Raw genomic sequence first — 21,977 nt, 5'->3', positions numbered from 1 at the left:
GTTGAAGTTCTTTTTCCCATTCATTCTTAATTTTATCTGATATGTCTGGCTGTATTTTCATGATCATATCATAAATGGTTGCTATTAAGCCCTTCTGATAAGGGTTTAAACCTAAAATTTTTTCCATTATATCAGTTGGGAAAAGACTGTAACATATTATTCAAAAAATTTCTAATTTGTAAGTATCTAAAAATGGGATCTGGGTAAACTATATTTATTAGACAACTGTTCAAAAGACATGAAACAGTTATCCATGAATAAGTCACGAAAGCATGTTATACCCTTCGTTTTCCATATCATAAAGACTTTGTCCATAACAATGCCAAACCACCTTTTTTAGACTTCTGTAAATATTTTTTACTTAATCTAGGAGTTTTATTCTGCCATATATACGACCAAAGGATTTAGAAATAAAAATTGGTAACACTTGAAATAAGTATAAAAATTTAGCTAGAATAATCATCTTAACAGCATTGATTCGACCAACCAATGATAGAGATAATGGGGACCATTGAGTAAACAGTTGTTTAACCTGATCAATTAAAGGTAAAAAATTAACCTTAAATAAGTCCTTATGTTTCTTAGTAATTTTAACACCCAAGTAAGTAAAGTTGTCTGTGACCAATTTAAATGGTAAATGTTTGTAAATTGGAACTTGCATATTCAATGGGAATAGTTCACTCTTATTAAGATTTAGTTTATAACCAGAAAAGCTACTAAACTGAGCAAGCAAAGATAAAACTGCAGGAATCTATCTCTCTGCATTGGAAATATATAGTTATAAATCATCTGCTTTATTACAGTTCAAACAGATAATCTTCATGCCCTGCTTTGTGAATCTTCTTAGTTATATCCTAAAACACGCAATTAAAATAGTGAGACATGACTTCCCCTGCACACAGCCATGCTGAGCACCCTGAAAAGCCCTGCCTTTCCAAATGTACGTAACTTCTGTCCCCTAGAATTTTCTCCACTACAGACATAAGGTTCACTGTCCCTGTGGTTATCTGGTTTATTCCAGCTGCTCTTTAATTGAAGGAAGAACATTAGCTATTGTCCAGTCTTGCATCTCGCATTATGGCCAATGACAATGGAAAAAACATCCATTCAGTGATCCAGCTGTCTTCCCTTTAGCTTCTCATGCACAATTTGATTGATCTCATCTGGCCCTGGGATTTTATTACCTTCACATGTCCAATGGCATCTAACATCTCCCTCCCCAATACCAATCCGCTCCAAATTACCTATGTGTCCTTACTTGACCGTAGTTAGATGCCACTAGGGTCTATGTCCTTCATGATGAGTACAGATAACACATATTCATTTAGTACCTAACCCATATCATCTAGCTCCCCTTCAGTCAATTCTGGTAGTCCTCACTTCTGAACCCTGAGATAGTTTGTGTATTTCACCTTCACTCATACAGCTGAAGGGAAGTAGAAATGACCATGATGTCGAGGACCACTTCTTAGTTTCCTTCTGGAGATCAGTAAGTAAAGACACCACAGTCATGCTTTCTGAAGGTTGGGTTGGCACAATAGATCAGCTACCATCTAACTGTATTGAAGAAGAGGCTGCCAGGTTATTGGAATGCCCTTATCCTCCAATGTTCTCATTGCTCTGCCGTGTCCTTCCTTCAGCAATAAGGTTGGAAAGTGACAAATGTCAAGTATGATACTTGCATTACAATATAAACTCTGGAGATTATACATTAACACCAAGTGTTGCCATGGTTAGCACACGGTAAATTTCTGTATTGTGTTTTAACTCTGAGTTCATTTTCTGTTTCCTCTTATGCCTCAGCAGTGCTGTGAATCATGTCTGAGGCTATAATGACACCAGCAATGAATTTTCAATTAGGACCTACCATTTTCAAAATGAGGTAAGTCTGAATCTTCTATCTATATATTTTTTATATATAAAGTGTCACTGAATGTACAACCCTGGGTTAGGTCCAACTTCTTCATGCTCGTGTTTGTGTTCCATGCAAGGCTCCTCTCTCTTTACCTTTTCCTACAATTCTATTCCTCTCTTCCCTCTGTGTTAGCTCAGTTTCCTTTTAAACATATTTCTGTCATACAACTTAGATATGGCCCTTGTGGCTAAAGGGATCAGGGGGTATGGAGAGAAAGCAGGTACAGGGTTCTGAGTTGGATGATCAGCCATGATCATACTGAATGGTGGTGCAGGCTCGAAGGGCCGAATGGCCTACTCCTGCACCTATTTTCTATGTTTCTAACTCTTTTGCTCTCTGGTTAAAGAAATTTTATCAAATTAATTAGTCACCCTGTATGATTATGGCCCCCAGTTTTGGTCTCACCTATAAAATACTTTCTCCACATCTTCCCTGTCGGTATTCCAGAATTGTCTCTGTTAGGGCATGGACACAGGCTCTTCAGCCCCCTCTGGACTGTTAACCACCCATTTACACCTAATCCTACATTAATGCAGTTTCTTATTCCCCCTACATTCCCATTAACCTCACCTTCATTTTACCACTCATCCACACACTATAGCTAATTTACAGTAGATAATTAACTTGCCAACCCACATGTCTATGGGATGTGGGAAGAGGCTGGAGTAGTGGGGGGAAACCCATTGGGAAAGTATACAAACTTCATACAATTAGCAGGAGTGAATCCAGTCACTGAAGCCGAGAGCAGGAGCACTGGCTGTCATTCTGCCTTGTTGTCTATAGCCTTGTAGGGTATGGGAGAGGGAAAACTCTGATTTAAAACCTCCGCTGCCTTGCGGCTATACCCGCTCACGGGGAAGGCTTTGGGAGTAAACCCCGAGGAAAAGTCCGGAGTTGGAGTCCTGAAGGCGGCTGACTGCTGTACCCAGCACCGGCACGGCAACTCCTGCGATGCTGCTGGCACCAAACTGTATTGACTTTTGTCGTTCCTTTGGACCTGTCATCAGCTTGGGGGGGGGGGGGGGGGGTCCCACTGCGTGGGCAACAGATAGATCTCCATAACAACTCTGCCCTGGCTTGCGTCCTGGAGAAGCCACTCCCAGTGACTACCAGAGGCGCAATACCCATGGTCGACCACAACCTATGGAGGCCACACACATTTGTAGGGTATCGTACGTGAGGGGTTCTCACATCCTAAATGCTATTAGTGTTTCTTCCTCCACCACCTTTTCACACAGGGAATAGCAGGTTATTATTGAGGAATGCAATTTTCCTCTTGTTCTTGAACCTGTTGCTTTGCATTTACTTCCTTTGGTCACTGACCTTGTTGCTTCAGAAAGTAATTACTTCCTATTCCACTCTTCTGACCTTCTCATAACTTTATAGAAATTAAGTAATACATTAATCAGTTACTGTTAAGTTACCCCCTCAAAGAATCTGTGTAAGCAGATTCTTCTTTGAAACTCCAGAGATCTCCTTGGCAATTGTAGCAACATGAACATTTTTTCTTGCCCTAGATGTATGTTTTCAACTTGTTGCAGTGGTTGCATGCATATCATTACCTTTAAAAAAAAAACCATAATCCTTTTTACAGAGTCAGTATTGAAAAAAGCCCTTTGGCCCACCAATGTTAATGAGCAACACACACAAAATGCTGGAGGAACTTAGCAGGTCCTGCACGATCAGTTAACATTTCAGGCCAAGTCCTTTATCAGGACTGTTAATGAGCTGGTTTACAATTTCCTCTTTTTTTGTTTAATTCTTCTCTTGACTTTCAAGAACACATTAGATCACATTTAGAGTTATCTCATAGGACCTCCGTCAGTACGACTACATTTGCTGAGAGAGACTGGTATTTTGTGGGTCATCTGTCATCTGTTGTCAGGCCATTTCCCGTGCTGTTCCATTCTATGTTCTGTATTTGAAGACGATGCTCTGTGAAGATCATGGGGACATCTTTTCCCCCTTGAAAATGCACAAATGCACACAAGAGACTGCAGATGCTGGAAATCTGGAGCAACACACAAAGGAACTGGACGATCTCAACCACTCCAGCAGCATCGATGGAGGGAAATGGATGGCTGATGTTTCAGGAAATCCTGATGAAGGGTCTTGACTTAAACATTCAATGTCCATTCCCTCGACAGTCTGACCTACTGAGTTCCTACATCTTCTTTGTGTGTTGTTCTGTATAAATGCACACAGGCCTTTTATAGGGTACATAGTTGTAAAATTTAATACTTCTTTCCCACTGTTATAAGACTACTGAATGGAGGTCTAGCATGATAAATTGACTCTCTACCTCACAATCTATCTCGTTATGGCCTTGCACCTTATTATCTGCCTGAACAGCATTTTCACTGTAACTGTAACATTTCATTTTCCATTCATTCTGTTGCTGCTTTTCCCTGTACTACCTCAATGCAATGCTGTGGTGATCTGTCTGATGGCATTCAAAACAAAGCTCCCCCCCGTCCCCCAATACATGTGACAATAATAAGCCAATGACTAATTACTAGTTGCTGCAAAACTAAGTCTGACAGTGTTCCCATGCTGGATCTTTTACCTGAATCACTGCTTATTCCACGGACGCTGTCAGATCTTCTGAGTGTTGTCATTAGTGGCTAACGATACGGTTTATCTTTCAGTAATTTTGCAAATGAGTTTCAAATTGAACCACTGCTGGCACAAAGCAGGAATGGGCTACCCTTACCGTCGCTGGGCAACAACAGACCTGCAACATCCAACACCTGCAAGTACTATGTCGACACTTCATTCTATTCCCGTAACAATCCTCATCCCAGAAGGGTCTATCACATCAGAGGTAACCCATGCTGCCACACACTAATTATTAAAACCCATCAGGGCTATCAAAGTTTTTGAAAATACACTTTTGGGACAACTGGATAAAGTAGAACTCCTTGTAGTGAAAAGAGCTGGGATATTATTGCAGCTTCTCAGCCCATTGGTTCCTCACTTGGAGTGGTGTCAGCAGTTCTGGTCACCACACTAGGGAGGATGCAGGAGTTCAGAGGAGATTCAGCTAGATGGAATACTTCAGTTAAGGGGAGATTGGATAGGTTGGGCTTGTTTTTCCCAGAGCAAGTGTGGTTGAGAGATGGGCCCCTAGCAGAGGTAAATCAGACTGAGAGGCATAGATAGTCAAAATCTATTTCCTGTCAAAGGGTGTAAAGCAAGAGGGGTCATAACTTTAAGGTGAGAGGTAGGAGAGGGGACATTTTTGTTCTTTTGCAGAGAGTGGTTGATATCTGAAATGTTCTGCCAGAGATGGTGGTGGAATCAGATACATTTCATCTTTATTTTTTATTTTATTTAGCGATACAGCATGGAGTAGGCCCTTCGAGCCACTCTCCCCAGCAGCACCCAACAAATCCAATTACCCCGCCCAGTAAGTCTTTGGACTGTGGGAGTAAATCAGAGGATCTGGTGAAAACCCATGCATTCCACAGGGGAGGTGAACAGAATAATGCCGGAATTGAACTCTGAACTCTGGAACGCCCGAGCTGTAATAGTGTTGCACTAACCGCTATGCTTAAGAGACATTTAGAGAAATGCTTAAACAGTCAAGACATAGAACTATAAGCCTAATGCAGGCAAACGAGATGAGTGTACATGGGCACAAAGGTTGTCGTGGGGGGTGAAGGGAAACAGTGCTGTACAACTCTATGATTCTATTTGGCAGTGGGAGGGTTTAGTAAGCATTGGGTTACGGCCACTGGCATATACAGAAAGCTTCTTTACATATAGCAGGTTATTGTGAGCTACAATACGCAGCCTGAACAGGTGGTGTAAGTAGATTTAGGGGCAGCTTTCAAAAGAGAATTGGATAAAAATGTAAGAAGGGAGTAAATATCAGAAAAAGAGCTTTTGCAAAGAACTGACATAGGTAAAGTAGGCTGAGCAGCCTCCTATGACACAAATAATGGACTGAATTGTGAAGGGATCAGCTGTTTGTATAATCTGTGGAATAATTCAGCAAAAGTCAATATAAAATGGACTATAGGAGGATGAAGATAGCCTTGCCAAAGTGTTTGAAATTATGTATGGCATGGATAAGGTGGATGGTAACAGTCTTTTCCCAAGGTTAGGGGAAACTAAAACCAGGGGCAGAGGTTTAGAGTGAGAGGGGATAAATTTAAAAGGGACCTAAGGGGCAACTTTCTCACGCAGAGGATGGGGAGTAAATGGAATACGCTGCCAGAGGAAGTGGTTGAGGTCGGTAGTACAATAATATCATTTAAGACACAATTGGATAGGAACATGGAGGGGTGAGGCTTAGAGGGATATGGGCTGAACACAAGAAATTGGGACTAGCTGGGTGAGTGCTATGGTCAGCAAGGAATCAATGGGCTGAAGGACTTGTATCTGGCTGTATACTCTGACTCTAAAAACACTTCATCATAGTAGGGCAGAATTACAGGGAAACAGGTGTCTATTTGACCTTCAGCTTTGCATGCTTGTCTGTGTCACCCAACTACAATGATGGTACATTTAGCCTCTGTGGACTTCATAAATAGCAAAACTCTTAGCAGCTGAAACATCTCTTCAGACACCTTTAATGTGTAGGAAATTGAGTGCTGATATTATGAGAGGTGGATAGAAACAGGAGGGGGCATAGACAGGGTAAATATACATACGCTTTTTCCAAGGCAAGGGAAACTTAAAACTAGAGGCTTAGGTTTGTAAAACTAGAGGGTTTAGTTTTAAGGTGTAACGTGTAAGATTTAAAAGGGACCCGAAGTTGCAGAGGCTGGTAAAAGGCCCGAGGAAGTGGTTAAAGGCAGATACAATAACAACATTTAAAAGACACTTAGATAAGTACATGGAAGGGAGGAGTTTTGATGAACATGGGACAAATGCAGGCAAATGTGGCAAGCCCAGATGGGCATCTTGGTCAGCATGGACAGGTTGGGCCGAAGGGCCTGTTTTCATGTTATATTACTTTATGACTGTATTGCAGGTCTGAACAACGCGTTGGTGTGCAAGGTGGATGATGATCCGGTTTACCCCAAAGTGCCAGGCCGATCACAAACACCTAAACAAGAGCTCCTCCGACCTAAGCGGCCAATCACTGCCAATATTCCCATCACACCTCCGTATCCGGCACACCTCATTACGGGATTGCCACTGTTCCCGTGTAAAGAAGAATCACAACCTGACATCGGATTATTATGTAAGTACTAATGAGACTCTGCTGGACATTAAGAACCTTCAGAATCATTCTGATGAAATGTCATGGACTTAAAACACATGCTGTCTAACCAGCTGAATATTCCCAGCATTTTGTTTTCAGTTTGGATATGCAGCATCTGCAGTATTTTATTTCTGGGACAGCGTTCCTTTTGACTTTCCTTCAGAGTTCCTAATCCTACCACAATTTTTGTACAGGAGCCAGCTTTGTTTCGCAAAAATCAGTTTCTTTGAGTGTGAAGGAATTTCTTTAATGAAATTTAAGGCTTGTTGTTTTTTTGTATTATTTATGTGACTATATTTTTGTTCAGACTCCCAGGCTTGGAAGGAAGCACTGAAGGACCTAACTGCCAGAGTGGAATTCGTTGCTGAACCAGGAATGGAAGCAAAAGAGGTAATTTGCACTGCTTTTACCTAATACTGATCTGTCGAATATCAACCAAAAAAACAAACTTGACCTTCTTGAAATCTACCTCCTTTCCTGATGTTTATATCTGTCTTAAACATGGGGAGCTTACCACACCAATTACACTTCAAAACCACATTCGTTATGAGTTTTAAGGTGGATTTGGATATAGGGAAAGGTATTGCAGAAGTTAAGATTCTTGGAAAATATTTGATATTGTATGATATTGTTAAATGTGCTTGTGTCATTCATGGAGTTCCTTGATGGATTTGCATGTTGTTGAAGGAATTCTAGCGGCATTAAGAAAATATATGCACATTGAGGGTCTGAGATTCAAAATAAGAATGATTGGAAACACGTTCTTAAAAGAGAGAAACTGCTTTGGGTTTTACCCCCTGCATCAACCCTGGATATGTGAATGTCAAATAATTAATCATCTTTTGAAAATAATGTTATTAACAAAGAATTTGTACAAATCTAAATTAGTTTCATCCTGTCACCTATTTGGTAAAATATAACTAGAGGAGGAATATCACCCAATATGTACATTGGGCTTGCCAACACTCAAAGATTGCTTTACGTTGATCCAAAGGAAGTACTATGAGAAAAAAAATCAAGAAATTAAAATGATCATTGTTATAAACAAATAAATCTTCCTTGTACTTGCATAAAAAAGTATGGATATAAAAAGGCCATATGCTTGAGGATGATTTGGATAATGAAGAGTATGTTTGCTTTCTGAATGACCTTGGGAGACTACTAGGAGGTGGGTAACAATAGGAAAGTGGAGGCCATGTAATGAAAACTTTAGACTTAGTCCAAATGGAGTCGGTAGCCATAGTACCTGTGGTGGAAGTTCAATCTCCAGCATTGATGTCCCTCACTTTAATGAGCAGGTTTTCACCCCTGCGTGCGTTGAGAAACAAATTGGTTTTTTAAAAGTTGAACAGCGATTTCTAGCTTCACATTTAACAAGATTCCACAATGAACATTGTTCTGTAGAACATTTAGAAAGCAAGAACAGCATTGGGCAGAATCAGTATAATTTATATAAGGAAGTCAGGGTGGACTAATTTGCTGGAATTCATTGTGGACATAGATAAAGAAAGAAAAGAACCAGCAGTGTGGTGTGTTTATATTTTCAGAAGACTTTAGACTTGTGCCCTGCACAGAAGATTCATCAATATGGTGGTAGCAATGGAAAACAAGTACAAATGATATCATATTATAGGGACTGGAAACTAATGCAGTACCCAGCTGGGGCGTGATTAGGAGCTGGAAAAAATTAATTACAAGGTTAATGTTTCATAACAATAAATCGCTTAGTAAGAACTGCAGTACTAACAAATCCTGAAATGTTAACCCGTTCTTCTTTCTCCTGAGCTGCTGAGTACTTATAGCATCTTCTGTCTTCCTTCAGTTTGCAGTATCTGTAATTTGTTGTTTTTCTGTGCAGGATGCACAAGCTGGGCTTCTATTCACTTGAGTTTGGAAAGCTGAGGAAGGATCAGCTTGAGGAGTGTGAAGCAATAAGTAATAGCTACATATAAACCATTTCCTCTGGTGGGAGGACGGACAGCAAAGGAATGTCCAGATAGCTCAGTGAAATCAAGATACCCTTTTCATACAAAGGACACATGGAAAATTGGAATTTTGTTGCCCTTATGCGAGTCAATTGAAATGTTAAACTTCAATATATTTTCCTTGGCTAGGAATGTTGAGCAATGCACATTTTTCCTGAGAATTTAGAACTATAAGGTGTACAAAGGTTGAAATTTGATACAATTGATATAAAGAAGCTTCCTGCAGGTTTGAGGAGTCTAGGATTAGGGGTCATGGTGGGAGAAAACAACAGAGGATGTCCAGGAGTGGCCAGGTTCCATTTTAGTATGGGTGGGGGGGTGTTGGTAGCTGTTTAGAAATTATGATTCTAAGTCAACTGATCAATTAATAATTTAAAATCCATGAGTAATTTAAGTTTTTGTTGACCAAAGGGGTATAGAGAACAAGAAGGAATTGTATCACAAGTCAGCCATGATCTCAGTGATACTGATCACACCTTCCTCTTTTCAGCTTGTAATCAAAGAATTCTTTAGTAGTTAGGATGATCAGGGTTTTCAACATCTAAGCTAGTCTTGTTGAATGGTTATACACTCTATTATTTTTGAACTGATTTAAAATTTAATTATTTTTAAAATAGGAAGAGAAACGGGCCAGCCAGTATTCTGGTGAGAGGGGGAGTCTTTGTTTCTCACCATCACGGCCAGTATCACGGAACTCCTCTAGACCAAGCTCGCATACTGGAACCAACAAAGGTGCGAGACTGGTGCTCTCAGAGACTGAACGTGAAATCCTTGTGAGTATTCCTACAATGTGTTATGCAATTTATTGGTACAAGTGTTGCCTGCCAATATCACAACTTGAAGTACAGCTATGAAGTGTGACTTCTTCATAATGCTGTGGTTTCAAAAATCCAGAGGTTCAGGCTGACATCCACAGCACAGTACTGAGGGAGTGCTATACCTTTGCATATACAGTACCAATGATTTACTGTGGTGTTAATCAGTGGCTCTATTCATCTGTCACAAAGATGTGATGACATGAATATAAATGCAAGCAGTTGTGATCAGAGTCTTCAGCTGATAAACCTGCACATGTGTATGGTGTAATGCACCACTTAACACAGGCACAAATTGAATGTTCTGTTATCTGTCTGAATCTCTAGAGTCCATTGGCAACAATACATAGTAGTCACCTGAAGTCCCACACCACCAGGTTCAACAACAGTTGCTTCCCTTCTCTGCTTGAACCAACTGACAAAACCCCAATCATTACATTTTAGCAACACTATGATCACTTTGTACCAACTTGTACGAATGTGTTCTTTCTTGTAAAAAATGAATATTTTATGTTTAATATACACACTTTTTACAAGAAAGAATGACAATCAGAACAAAAAAAAACATTTTAGCACAGAGTGTTCAAAGTGGTCATAGTGTTGCTAAATTGTAGCATTTAATTTTGTGTGTAAATTTCTTGTGAATGCTGCTTATCTAATGCAATGTGTTTGTGATGCTGATGCAAGTAAGCCTTTATTACACCTGAACATACTGTACGTGTACTTGTGCATATGACAGGGAATTTGACTTGACTTCAACAGCCAAGCCAAGCCTTACCTCGTCGTTAAACAATTTTTTTTTTAGATTACTTCAGAAACAATGACCAGTTCTGAAGTGAACTCCAATATAATAGGAGAACATATAACTGTTTTCAAAAGTGTATAGTTTCAGTCAATTGTGTATAATTCTGGTTGTCCTTTTTTAGGAGGGGCATCATAAAGCTGTGTCAAGTGCTAAGAAAATTTACAAAGATATTACAAGGACTTAAGGGTCTGAGTTAAAGTGAGAGATTGGGCAGGCTAGGACTTTATTCCTTGCAGTGTAGGAGACTGAGGGGATATCCTATACAAGTTTAAATTTCATGAGGGGCACAGACAGGCTAAATGCATAGTCTTAGTCCCGGGTAAAGTGAGCCAAAAACTACAGGCTGTAGATTTAAGGTGAGAGGGGAAAGATTTAAAAGGGACCTATGGGGCAACTTCACACAGAGGGTAGTGTATATGGGACAAACTTCTAGAAAGAGTAGATGAGTCAGGCTCAATAACTATATTTAAGAGGCCTTTGGATAAGTATTCTGTATGGAAAGGACATGTTAGAGGGATACAAGTCAAATATGGGAAAATGGGACAAGACTGAGTGGGCCTTAGTCAGTATAGAAAAGTGGGGCACAGGGCTTGTTTCTCTACTTTATTACTCTATGACTAAAAGAATCATCACACCCATTTTAATTCATTGTGATAACCCAGTACGGAGAGACAAGAGAAACAAGATTAAATGTAGATGTTGTAAAGGATTATGGCTACCCTGTATCACTGAGACTGTGTTCCATTTGGATACTCAATTCACAGCCCCTCGTGACCCACCACAACAAACTATCATAGTACTGGCAACAGGAAGGTGTATTGGGATTGGTGAAACAATATTTCTGTGTAATGTACTGCCCTTCACAGGTGATGGAACTGCTATCTCAGATCCTGCAGACTGACTCACTTCAAGCAGTCCAGCAATGGTTACTTGTGACAAGTCCAAAAGGTTTGTGACATAACCCAGGAATATTAGTGACCTTGGTAAGACATTATCTTTCTGTTGAAACTTCCACACTTGTTTCATGAAGTACAACAAACTTCTCTCCTGAAATACTTTATTTGCTCTAAAGTACTTCAGGATGTCTTCATGAAAGATGTTAAATAAATTCATATCTTTTTGTCCTTAACACCAGGTGGCTTTCACAATTACACTAAGCTATTTCCTAACACTAACAACAAAAGTTACTGGAAGCAGTGGGAGAGAAACAGTGTTGATGATTTGGGTCAAAGATCATTCATCTGAACTGGAAAGTGAGAAAACAAACATTTTAAGTTGCAGAGAGAGTTTGTGTGGAAGGACAGGGAATACCTGTGATAGGATCCAGACCAAGGTTGTTGGAGGGAGTGTTTATTTTAAAAATTGATAGGTGGTATCAGAAAAGAACAAGAAAAAAAATTTAAACCCAGAGGTAGAATCACATCTGTGGAGAGGCAAAAGACCAGGTTACCTGAAAATGTGAAATTCAATATCAAATCTTGAGGGTTGCCAGACAGAAGATGAAGTTGTGCACCTTGACAAAGCTTAAGTTAGGCACTGTTGAGGTAATGGTAGGAGTGGGATGGTGGAAGCCTTGGTTCGCCCTCTTGAACTGAATGAAGATATTCTACAATCTGTAACCTAATCTGTATTAAGAGTTCCCCACTGTAGAAGAGACCACGTCGTGAATAGTACACTAAACTGGACGAAGTGTGATTGAGTGGTCCTTCACCTGGAAGGACTGCTTGGGTCCTGAAGTGTGCAGAGTAACGAGGTAAAAGTGCTGCAGCTGCACAGGGAACTAAGAGTGAGAAAAGGTGCCACTGCGGGTGATGGGAGTGGGTCAGGGAGTTGCAGAGGGCAGAGTTCCTTTTGGAATGTTGAAAGGGGAGCTGGTGGGGTATGTTGGTGAAATTGATTAGCATCATTTATAGAAGACCAGAATTTAAGATATTTCTTAAATACATGTTTGTTATAACACACTACATACGTGGTGATCATTGGGAGGAGGGGTGGAAAATGCCCTGCAAGTTTGCACAATGGAAGCAAGATTGGCTCTCATTGGCTCTAGGTGTCAAATGTCCTGAAGATCTTTCTTTCCTGCAGCTTGGCACCATCCTGGACAAAGAAGTCCTTCACCCTGTCACTAGCAATTATGCTAACATCCATTTAGACCTTAATAACATAGAATTACAAACTGCTTCTCGCTAACACTGGAAGAAACTTGGATCCATCTTTGGCCATTCTGCCCTAATTCCACATCCTTTGTCTGGCATAAACTTATCTTTCTTCAGTGACACCTCCGTGAAGCAACAGGGATGCTTTATTACATTTAAACCATTCTAAATAAAAACATTGTAATATTCCTTACCTGGTTTAAACAATGTAGCTGCTATTTCCAATATCTGCCATGAGAGAATTTTGAGCACAGCCTGTTTGAGTTGTAAAGTAGCACATTATCTGTCAATTACATTCCCTGCCACTTTTCATCCTCCCTTAGACAAAGAAGCGATGCTGGATTTGATTCGTATGGCAGTGGCGAATATGAGGTCGGCAAATCTGAATGGGCTGGGCGGCACTGTGTCGAAGGAAGGTTCAGCCCTGCACCAGATGGCTGAAGACCCAGAAGCAATATTTCGAGCACCAACTGCCTCTGAGAGACGGCGTGCACGGTCAGTATCATCCTTTGTGTTATACTGTTATGTTCCATAAAATCTTGCTACATGGTCCATACTTGCACATTTTCACACGTAATGCCCTGGTTAAGAACCTATTTTATTGTATTTCTACTACTATGGCATGATGCTTTTAGCAGCTTTTCTGCCATCGCAGTGTCTCCTGTTAGTTAAGCTTCATACACTAATGTTTTGGCTTTGGCTGAGATAAGGAGTCGTTTGCTCTGTCTAGGAATGTTGTGTCAGCCAGCTAGGTTTGTTTTGTTAACGTGCTGTACCATTCTGTCCAGTGGGATGCCATGGAACATTTGAGAGAACTGGGCAGGATCAGATTTCTGGGGGACAGTGGTCTAGTGTTTGAGTTTGCTGTTAACAGGAGGTGCAGAGCGGAGCACAAGGAAAGATTGTTCACAGAATGCTACTTGAAAGAGAGACCCCATTGTAAGAAGTGCTTTGTGCAGATGAATGGTTCCGAGGAGGAAGTGTCAATACTCCTGAGTCAACCAGTTTGTTCGAAATGGTTTTCGAGGGAAGTTCAAACTGTGGCTGGGGTCTTTCATGCAGAACTTGGGTTCAGCATGTGAGTAATTAAAGAGAAGCACCCGACTATGCCAGAAATGAGCTCCAGTGTTAATGTACACATTTAGACTGATTTATCTGTACTGGGCCCTTTTACTTTTTTCTCTATTAACTGTTTGTTAGAGTTGAAATATCCGTACATATACTTCCATTTTAATTTTATGCTGGTGTAAGGACTGTTATTTCTGGGCGAGTGAGAACTTTGTATGGGCCAGCATTTACACAGCAATCACCATAATTTCCGTTCCCTCATTGAAACATTCCAACTTTCCTCTTGGGTTGAACCTGAATCATACTGATCCTAGATGTGTGTTGCTTATTGAAGGTGGCTTTCTCACTGTTACTCATGCAATGCTGAGTCACATGGCTGTTAGTCAGACTTAGCTAAAGACTCTGGTCTATTACAAGCTGCAGTGAGAGGATTACATTTTTGGGGGCTTCGTCTGGTGATCCAATGCTTTATAAGGATTGATTAAGCTGTTTATTTGTGTGTTGGAGTCAGTGTTTAAACTAATGTTTTGTGTAAAGTGAGTTCTTTCATAATTAAGGTACTTTATTATGGATGCCATGGAGATTAAGATTGGGTTCAATACAGCTACCAATGACGTGACTGAAGTCACACTGCCCAATAGGATAAGGGTACTTGGAGAGACAGAGCCATAGCCAGAAGGAATGTAGTTGAGAGTGAAGATTTCAACGAGAAGTTGTTCTCTTTTCTGTGACGTGAAGGAAAGGAGTTTTTGATGTGAAAGGTCTAATAGGTCCTTCAGCAGTTGGTTTCAGCTATTAATCACTGGTCGATAAATGCCAAAGTGATCATAGGCTGAGAATGTTCTCTGGCGTCAAGCCCACACCCGATGGGCAAGAAGAATATAGGGCTTGGGCTGAGCAGACATCTCAAGTTACTGGAAGAATGGCAGTGCTCAGATAAGATGAAAAAGCAGAGGCTGGTAGAGAATTTAAAAGGTCCAACGGCTGATATAGTGAGGTTCCTAAAGGCAGAAAATCCTTTAGCCATGTCAGCTAACTATATGTAAACTCTGGAAAACGCTTTTGGCACTACCGAAAGTTCAGCTAGTCTTATGATGAAGTTTAGGCACACATTCCAGGAGAAAAGGAGAGAAGCTTTCTGCCTACCTTTTCAGGTTGGAGAAACTGCTGCACTGTTTGTGCCAAAGGGAGCATCCAACTATCTGAGAAATTGCTTGAGGGTGGTGCAAGTTGTGAAGGGTGTGCTGTCACGACATGATTGCTCTACGCATTCCAATGACCAACAAGATGCTTCCTCCTCCATCTTTTACTGAGTTACTCAAAGAAGTTAGAGGGGAGGAAAATAGGATTGAGGAGCGGAATGTTTCCAAAATCCGAGTAATGACTTCAGTGGCCCCTGATGCCGCAGAGATAGAGCTTTTGAGGAATCGAGTGAAAAACCTTTGAGCTGAGCTGACTCACAGGACGTCTGCTGCTATTTCAAGTAAACGTGACATGTCTGTTAGGAAAACCAACCCTCCTGTAGGACTTACTAGGAAGAGGAATGCTGCTGAAAAGGGTTTTTTTTTTTACTAGAGTGATGACCGGTATTTTCATTTAAAACCGTGGAAATGATGTACATTTCAAATGAAAATGAGAGGGGCAGGAAAAACTTTGAAAAGTAAGTCATGGTTAATCAAACAGAGAAAAATGAAGCAAAACTACGGAGGGATCCAGTGAAGGAACAGACTGGAATCTCCAAGAAAATACGTTCCAATCAGTGTATCACTAGAAATACTAAAGTTCAAAACATTATTCCTTAAGGTTCAGTGGGACCAAGCTCTGATGTATCCATATGGATTGAAGGCATTTATGCTAGAGCCATACTTGACACAGGTTCTCAAGTTACTTTACTCTGTAGATCCTTTTACAACCAGCATTTGATAGATTTATCATTGACACCACTCAGTGCCCTTGAGAATTGGGGGCTTAGTGCTGATCATTACCCATATGATGGTTACTTGTCAATGTAACTGGAGTTTTCGGAAGCAGATGTTGGAGTAGCTGCGACCATTGCCACACCGGTGTTGGTCTGCCCAGATATGTTTGAAAAGGGTGAAGTTTCCATTCTTGTGGGAACAAATACTCCCATTGTGAGAAGGCCCGTGGAAGCAAGCAAGAAGAGAAATGGACAGAATTTTTTGAAAACCTTGTCCATTCACCCGGTATTCAGAGCTGCTTCAAGGAGGTGCAAGTTCCTCCTAATCAGGATGATGAGCAATAACAAGGAACTGTTCGGTGCACCCAGACTAAACCTGTCAAGTTACATCCTGGAGGAGCAGCTAGAGTGACATAGTAACCCCTTTCCGAGAGAGGTCTCGCCAGTTAGCACCAGTGCAGGTTGAAGATGTTCAGTAGCACCTGCTTAAACTGGAAGAAGCTGAGTTCAGTCAGGGGCTGGAAGGAACTGAGTTGCCAGAAAGTAGAAATGACAGACGGGGAGGCACCCCTGAGTAAACAGGAACAGTCACGTTGTGTGGCTGAGGCTGAAGAAGCTTAAGATGATGTAAGGAGAGTCCAGATAGGCTGGCATATGATGCACCTGGGAAACAGAGTATTGTGTCAATCCCAATAGTGAGAAACAGTACTTCCATTTACAAATGGATTGGGGGGTGGTCCTGAAATCACAAAATTCATTTGAATACCAGGTTATTAATAATAGTTTGATAAGTTCCGAAGGCTTCCAAAGTCAAGAGGACATAACTATTTTTGGTGGGCATTGAATGTAATGCCCTGGTTCAGAACATGGTTTATTGTATTTCTACTGATATATATTTTAGTGCTTTTAGCAGCTTTTCTGCTAATACAGTGTGTTCTGTTAGTTAAGTTTCATAGACTAGTGTTTTGGCTTCAGCTGAGATAAGGAGTCCTTTGCTCAGCCTGGGAATGTTGTGTCAACCAGTTGGGTTTGATGTTAAAGTGCTGTAACATTCTGTCCAGTGGGATGCCATGGAACATTCGAGAGAACTGGCCGGCATCATATTTCTGGGGGACAGTGGTCTGGTTTTTGGGTTCATTGTTGGCAGGAGGTATGGAGTGGAGCACAAGGGAAGATGCTCACAGAATGTCGCTCGGAAGAGACCATGTTGTAAGAAGTGATTTGTGCAGACAAATGCTTCTAAGGAGGAAGTGTCAATACTTGAGTTACCCAGTTCATTTGAAATGGTCTTTGAGGGAAGTTCGAACTGTGGTTGGTGTCTTTCATGCAGAACTTGGGTTCAGCGTGTGAGTAATCAAAGCAAGCACCCGACTACACCAGAAATGAGCTCCAACTTAAATGTGCACATTTGGACTAGTTTATCCGTACTGGGCCCTTTTACTTTTTCTCTATTAACTGTTAGAGTTGAAATATCTGTAAATATACTTCCATTTTAATTTTATGCTGGTGTAAGGACTGTTATTTCTGGGCGAGTGATAATTTTGTATGGGGCAGCATTTACAGAGCATTCACAATTAATTTTTGTTCCTTCATCCGAATATTCCAACTTTCCTGTTGAGTTGTAACTGAATCAAACCAACTCTAGACACATTACTTATTGAAGATGGGCTTTGTGGCTGTTAGCCAGAGTGAACTAACCAGTCCTCCCAAAGGGTTTCAGCCCGAAACATCGACTCTACTCTTTTCCATAGATGCTGTCCAGCCTGCTGAGTTCCTCCAGCATTTTGTGTGTGTCAGCTAAGGAGCATGGTTTATTACAAACTGTGGTGGGAGGATTACACATGTATTTAAGATTTTTGAAACATAAATGGTAAGGCATAAAAGGAAATGATCCTAGTGGAGATCATGGGGATCGGTGTATCTGTGTATAAAGGTCAGCATGGACAAGTCAAGCCAAAGGGCTTGTTTCGGTGCTGTACAACTGTGACCCTATTTTTCCATCTTTGCAATCTTTCTGATAGTCAGGCATAAAAACAGATAAGACTTTAAATTTTGATCAACCAGCATAAAACTACTTAAACAGAGTGGTCATTTCTGTTTTGTGGAAGTTTGCTGTTCACCAATTTTTTTTTTACATTATAGCATTACTTACAGTTAAAGCAAAAGTTATTCACTGGGGATAAAAGGATCTGTGAAATTGCTCTCTTTTCAAAAGATTAGAACTAAAGGAATTTACTGTTACAGGTCCCAACAGCAGAGATTGGAGGCAATCTTGGAGAAGGAGCCAGGTATGCAAGTTCTGATTCAAGGTGTCAAACAATGGGTTCTTCCTGTTGTAGTAATCTAAACAGGGGTTAGTTATAATAAGCAGCAACTCAATAAACCATTAATGGAGGGAAAGACTGCACCATGGGTTGATCAGAGCTGAGATGATTGCATTTAAGGTAAGCAGAGAATACGCAGGTCAGTGGAGGTGGGTAAGAGGAAATGGGGGCTAAGTGGAAACTCTTTCAAAGTTCCAACACAGTCACAACGGTTGAATGGTAATCTTCAGGTCTAATGTTTTTAAATGATAGTTATTTTAATAATAACTATATTGGAGACATGATTTTTGATATACTACTAGTTTATAGGCCATTGAGTTATAAGAGACAAAGATGTATCTCACAGTGACAAAATTCTCCTTTCGAATGAGACCTCTGCACTTATCATCTGGATGGTGGAACCACTGTCTCAGTACTGACAAGCATGTGGCTCTCGTTCTAATAGCTGAACGATTTCTAAAATGAATGAACACCCCTGAGCTGCTATTTAAAGGGATTGTGTCATTCACTGATTAACTTGATTAGAATGGATCCCAACAGGTTCAACATGACAATGTTTAGTTTGCTCACAGCCCTTGACCAGCCTCTCCTTACTTTGCCTGAAAGGATGTTGAAAACTTTCATATTTTCATCCAATTTAAACATGAATTTGTATTTAAAGAGCCATGTCCTAAAGGATTATGGGATCCAGTGCAGGAAGGTGAGGTTTGGCTGGGTAATCCTTTAACTAGGATTTGCTGTCTCAAATGGCCTCATTCTGTGCTATGAATTTTCTGTGATTTTAATCAAGCATGTATCACATTTATCGTAATTTTACTGTTTCAGATAAAAAAGATTTCAATGTTCTGGAAAACACAAAGTCGCCTCGTTCTTGCCAACACAATTCACAGAGTAAAACTGCAAAGAAGACAAAAGCACTTGGAGATATAAGGAAAATTTTCAATGTGCCTTCTTCACCTATAATGGAAGGGAAATTGTGTCACAGTGAGAGTGATTTATATAAAATTTAAAAGAAAATTGCACACCCCTTCAGCAGTTTGCAACAAATGAGCTTGCAGAGTTGTTAGAAGTAAATTTTTTTTGAAGTTAATGGAAGTATCAATGTGTAGATTATGTCATCCAACTTCCTTGATTTAAATTACAGATTGGTCCAAGCACATTCTGTTACACAAAGGAAATTCAGTAATTTTAAGGAACTTTAGAGTCACAATTCTAGTTTTATAACGTAGCAATGTGGCTACTATCCTATGAATGTACTTGTACTGTGACTGTGGCATTAAAGATGGCATGTCTTTCTTACTGCACAACAGAACTAAAAAATACAAGCATTTTATCTAAAAAGTTCTTTTAATATATTATTACAAGTTATTGCTGATATTAGTTGTCTCTCCTTGCAAATTATTTCAAGATATTGCTGGCAGCATTTATTACCCAACTCTAAATACCCATTAACCCAGTGACTCACTTAGATATATCATTTGGAGACCTCTATGTTATGGGATGGGAGCGATGTATAGACCAGACCTATAAGGACAATTACATTTCTTCCTTAAATTCATGACCATAAGACATAGGAGCAGAATTAGGCCATTTGGCCCATCAAATCAATCTCTATCTTAAATACACCCAACGACCTGGCCTCCACAGCTGTCTGCTGTAACAAATTCCACAAATACACCAATTCCTGGCTAAAGAAATTTCTCCGCATCTCTTTTAAATGGACGCCCCCCCACCCCCATCCTGAGGCTGTGTCCTAGACTCCCCCACCATGGGAGACATCCCTTCCATATCTGCTGTGCCTTTGTTATGACAATCAGATCATTTTTATAATCAGAAGGACTAATATAGCTTGCAGCTCAAACATTCAGTGAATTTAGATCCCTCAACTGCATCGTTGGAATATGAAGGTGTTCCAGATGACTGGAAGCCCAACAACTCTATTCCGTTTAATACAGCTCAACAAAGCAAAATAATTATTCTGTTGACTGCAACTTAGTATATCCTTGAATACATTTTGTGTTCCTTAACCCAACCTCAACAAGAAATATCTTAACCCACGCGAAACCAACTATTACAGCAATTTCAGATTACTATCTACATCCCTTAAGGTTCTAATTTCTCTTTTATTTTTTACTTTACTTTGTGTTCCTATGTGTTTGAATACATGAATACAATGAATAATTTAACAGGAATTACTTTGGAAGTTCTTGCATTTGTCATCCTCTAGAATAATCCTGTTTGAAACAAGATAAGTTTAACAGAGAACCTTTGATTAGGCTACAACTAAACTAATACATGTGTTTATGATTATTATGGACATTCTTTAACATATTGGTTTGAAATCAAATAATTAATAGTAAGACTTGATTATTACTGTAATCATAAATGGCTCCTTATGCACACACTTTCTGATTCCAAAGAATTTTACATGATCATTTTATTAATTAAATATTGAGCACTTGTGGAGGAAATTGACTCTTTGAACAAGTTAGTCAGTATTCATACAAATCAGTAAGACTACTTTCAGATTGGTTTGAAAGCTGGTCCTGGAAAATGGATTGATCACATTAGGGATGATTTGAAATGGTGGTACCTCCACTGAAATACCAGTCAAGACTGTCAACCATAATTACTGTAACATCATTCAGGTAAGGATGTACAGTTGTACAAAATATGCATTCTTAACTACAGGTTATTTTATATATCTGTGTGATTTTGTACCCTAATAGTCATTCAGTTTCTTAAATTATCTTTTGTAGACCAAATCTCTTCCAATTATATACAAATTTAAAATCTTATTTCATTTTTGTCAATTCTTCTAAAATCATATACCCATTGATTTGGAAAACCACCTCAGATCTCTTGCTTTTCTTGACTGGATGTCAGGGGCACAAAGGCCAGTTGGTGTCAAGATTTTCTGTTAAGCATGGTCCAATTACAGCAGCTCACTACAAAAGGACTTACGCAAATCAACCCATGTCATAAGGCAACAGAGAGACACAATACAACACATACAAACAAGCTAGATGAACTCAGCAGGTCGGGCAGCATCCGTTGAAATACGGATGCTGCCTGACCTGCTGAGTTCATCCAGCTTGTTTGTATGTGTTGATTTGACCACAGAATCTGCAGTGTACTTTGTGTAGACACAATACAAGTTAGTCTAAACTTAACAACTTTAAAACTGTCTCTCTTGCAGTGCAGAAGACATCCTATTGTCAGTTCCAATCCATTTTACAACACGTCATGTAAATATTTATATTTTCTTTGAAACTTTTTTAACCACTTCAATTAGTTCCAAGAAGTTACACTTAAGATATACAAATGCACATATAGAAGTAATTCTACTAAGATGTTAGTGCAATACTAGTGTTTTAACTGATTTAATTAATGTTAAAGTAATAATATTAATAACAGTCCTGTGTTGATTACTGATGATTAATAACTTACTGGAGGATATTCCCAATCGACTGCAAAAACTTTTACAGAATTTCAGGTTTGAGTTATAGTGGTTAAAGTTAAGGGAATCCTGAAAATGTTAACTTAGTTAGATGGTGCAAATGTCACGAATCTTATAAGGATTATAAATTATAAAATACTTACTACTTACATTACTGGCGTTTAGTGCAGCAATGAAGGTTCTCCATCTCTGGTGATGTTCAGAGCTTCTTCAATCATCATATCTTTAGCTTCCCCTGGTTTTCACCACTGTCAGACATGCAAGTCCTGGGTGAAGGCTCAGGATAATGTCACACTCAGGTGTAGAAGGATTCTTC

The 21,977-nt window shown here is 39.8% G+C and overlaps 1 protein-coding gene across 3 annotated transcripts in view; it reads left to right on the top strand.

Annotated features, from left to right (window-relative positions):
• The window catches only part of LOC140726268 (protein TBATA-like), a 40,023-nt gene extending 18,784 nt beyond the window's left edge, over positions 1-21,239 (top strand). For 2 of the 3 annotated variants that reach the window (XM_073042413.1, XM_073042414.1), the window contains 9 exons: positions 1,807-1,882; positions 4,564-4,739; positions 6,897-7,109; positions 7,438-7,520; positions 9,733-9,888; positions 11,602-11,683; positions 13,215-13,386; positions 18,122-18,165; positions 19,027-21,239. In XM_073042413.1, coding sequence (XP_072898514.1) covers positions 1,818-1,882; positions 4,564-4,739; positions 6,897-7,109; positions 7,438-7,520; positions 9,733-9,888; positions 11,602-11,683; positions 13,215-13,386; positions 18,122-18,165; positions 19,027-19,211 — 1,176 coding nt within the window. In that variant the 5' untranslated portion in view covers positions 1,807-1,817 and the 3' untranslated portion in view covers positions 19,212-21,239. Of the gene's footprint in view, positions 1-1,803; positions 1,883-4,563; positions 4,740-6,896; positions 7,110-7,437; positions 7,521-9,732; positions 9,889-11,601; positions 11,684-13,214; positions 13,387-18,121; positions 18,166-19,026 lie in introns of all 3 variants that reach the window. The other variant, XM_073042415.1, reaches the window with a different exon arrangement.
• Positions 21,240-21,977: the final 738 nt, after the last annotated feature.

This window comes from Hemitrygon akajei, chromosome 4, assembly GCF_048418815.1.
Source record: "Hemitrygon akajei chromosome 4, sHemAka1.3, whole genome shotgun sequence".
NCBI lineage: Eukaryota > Metazoa > Chordata > Chondrichthyes > Myliobatiformes > Dasyatidae > Hemitrygon > Hemitrygon akajei.
This window is presented reverse-complemented; position numbering and strand designations above follow the sequence as displayed.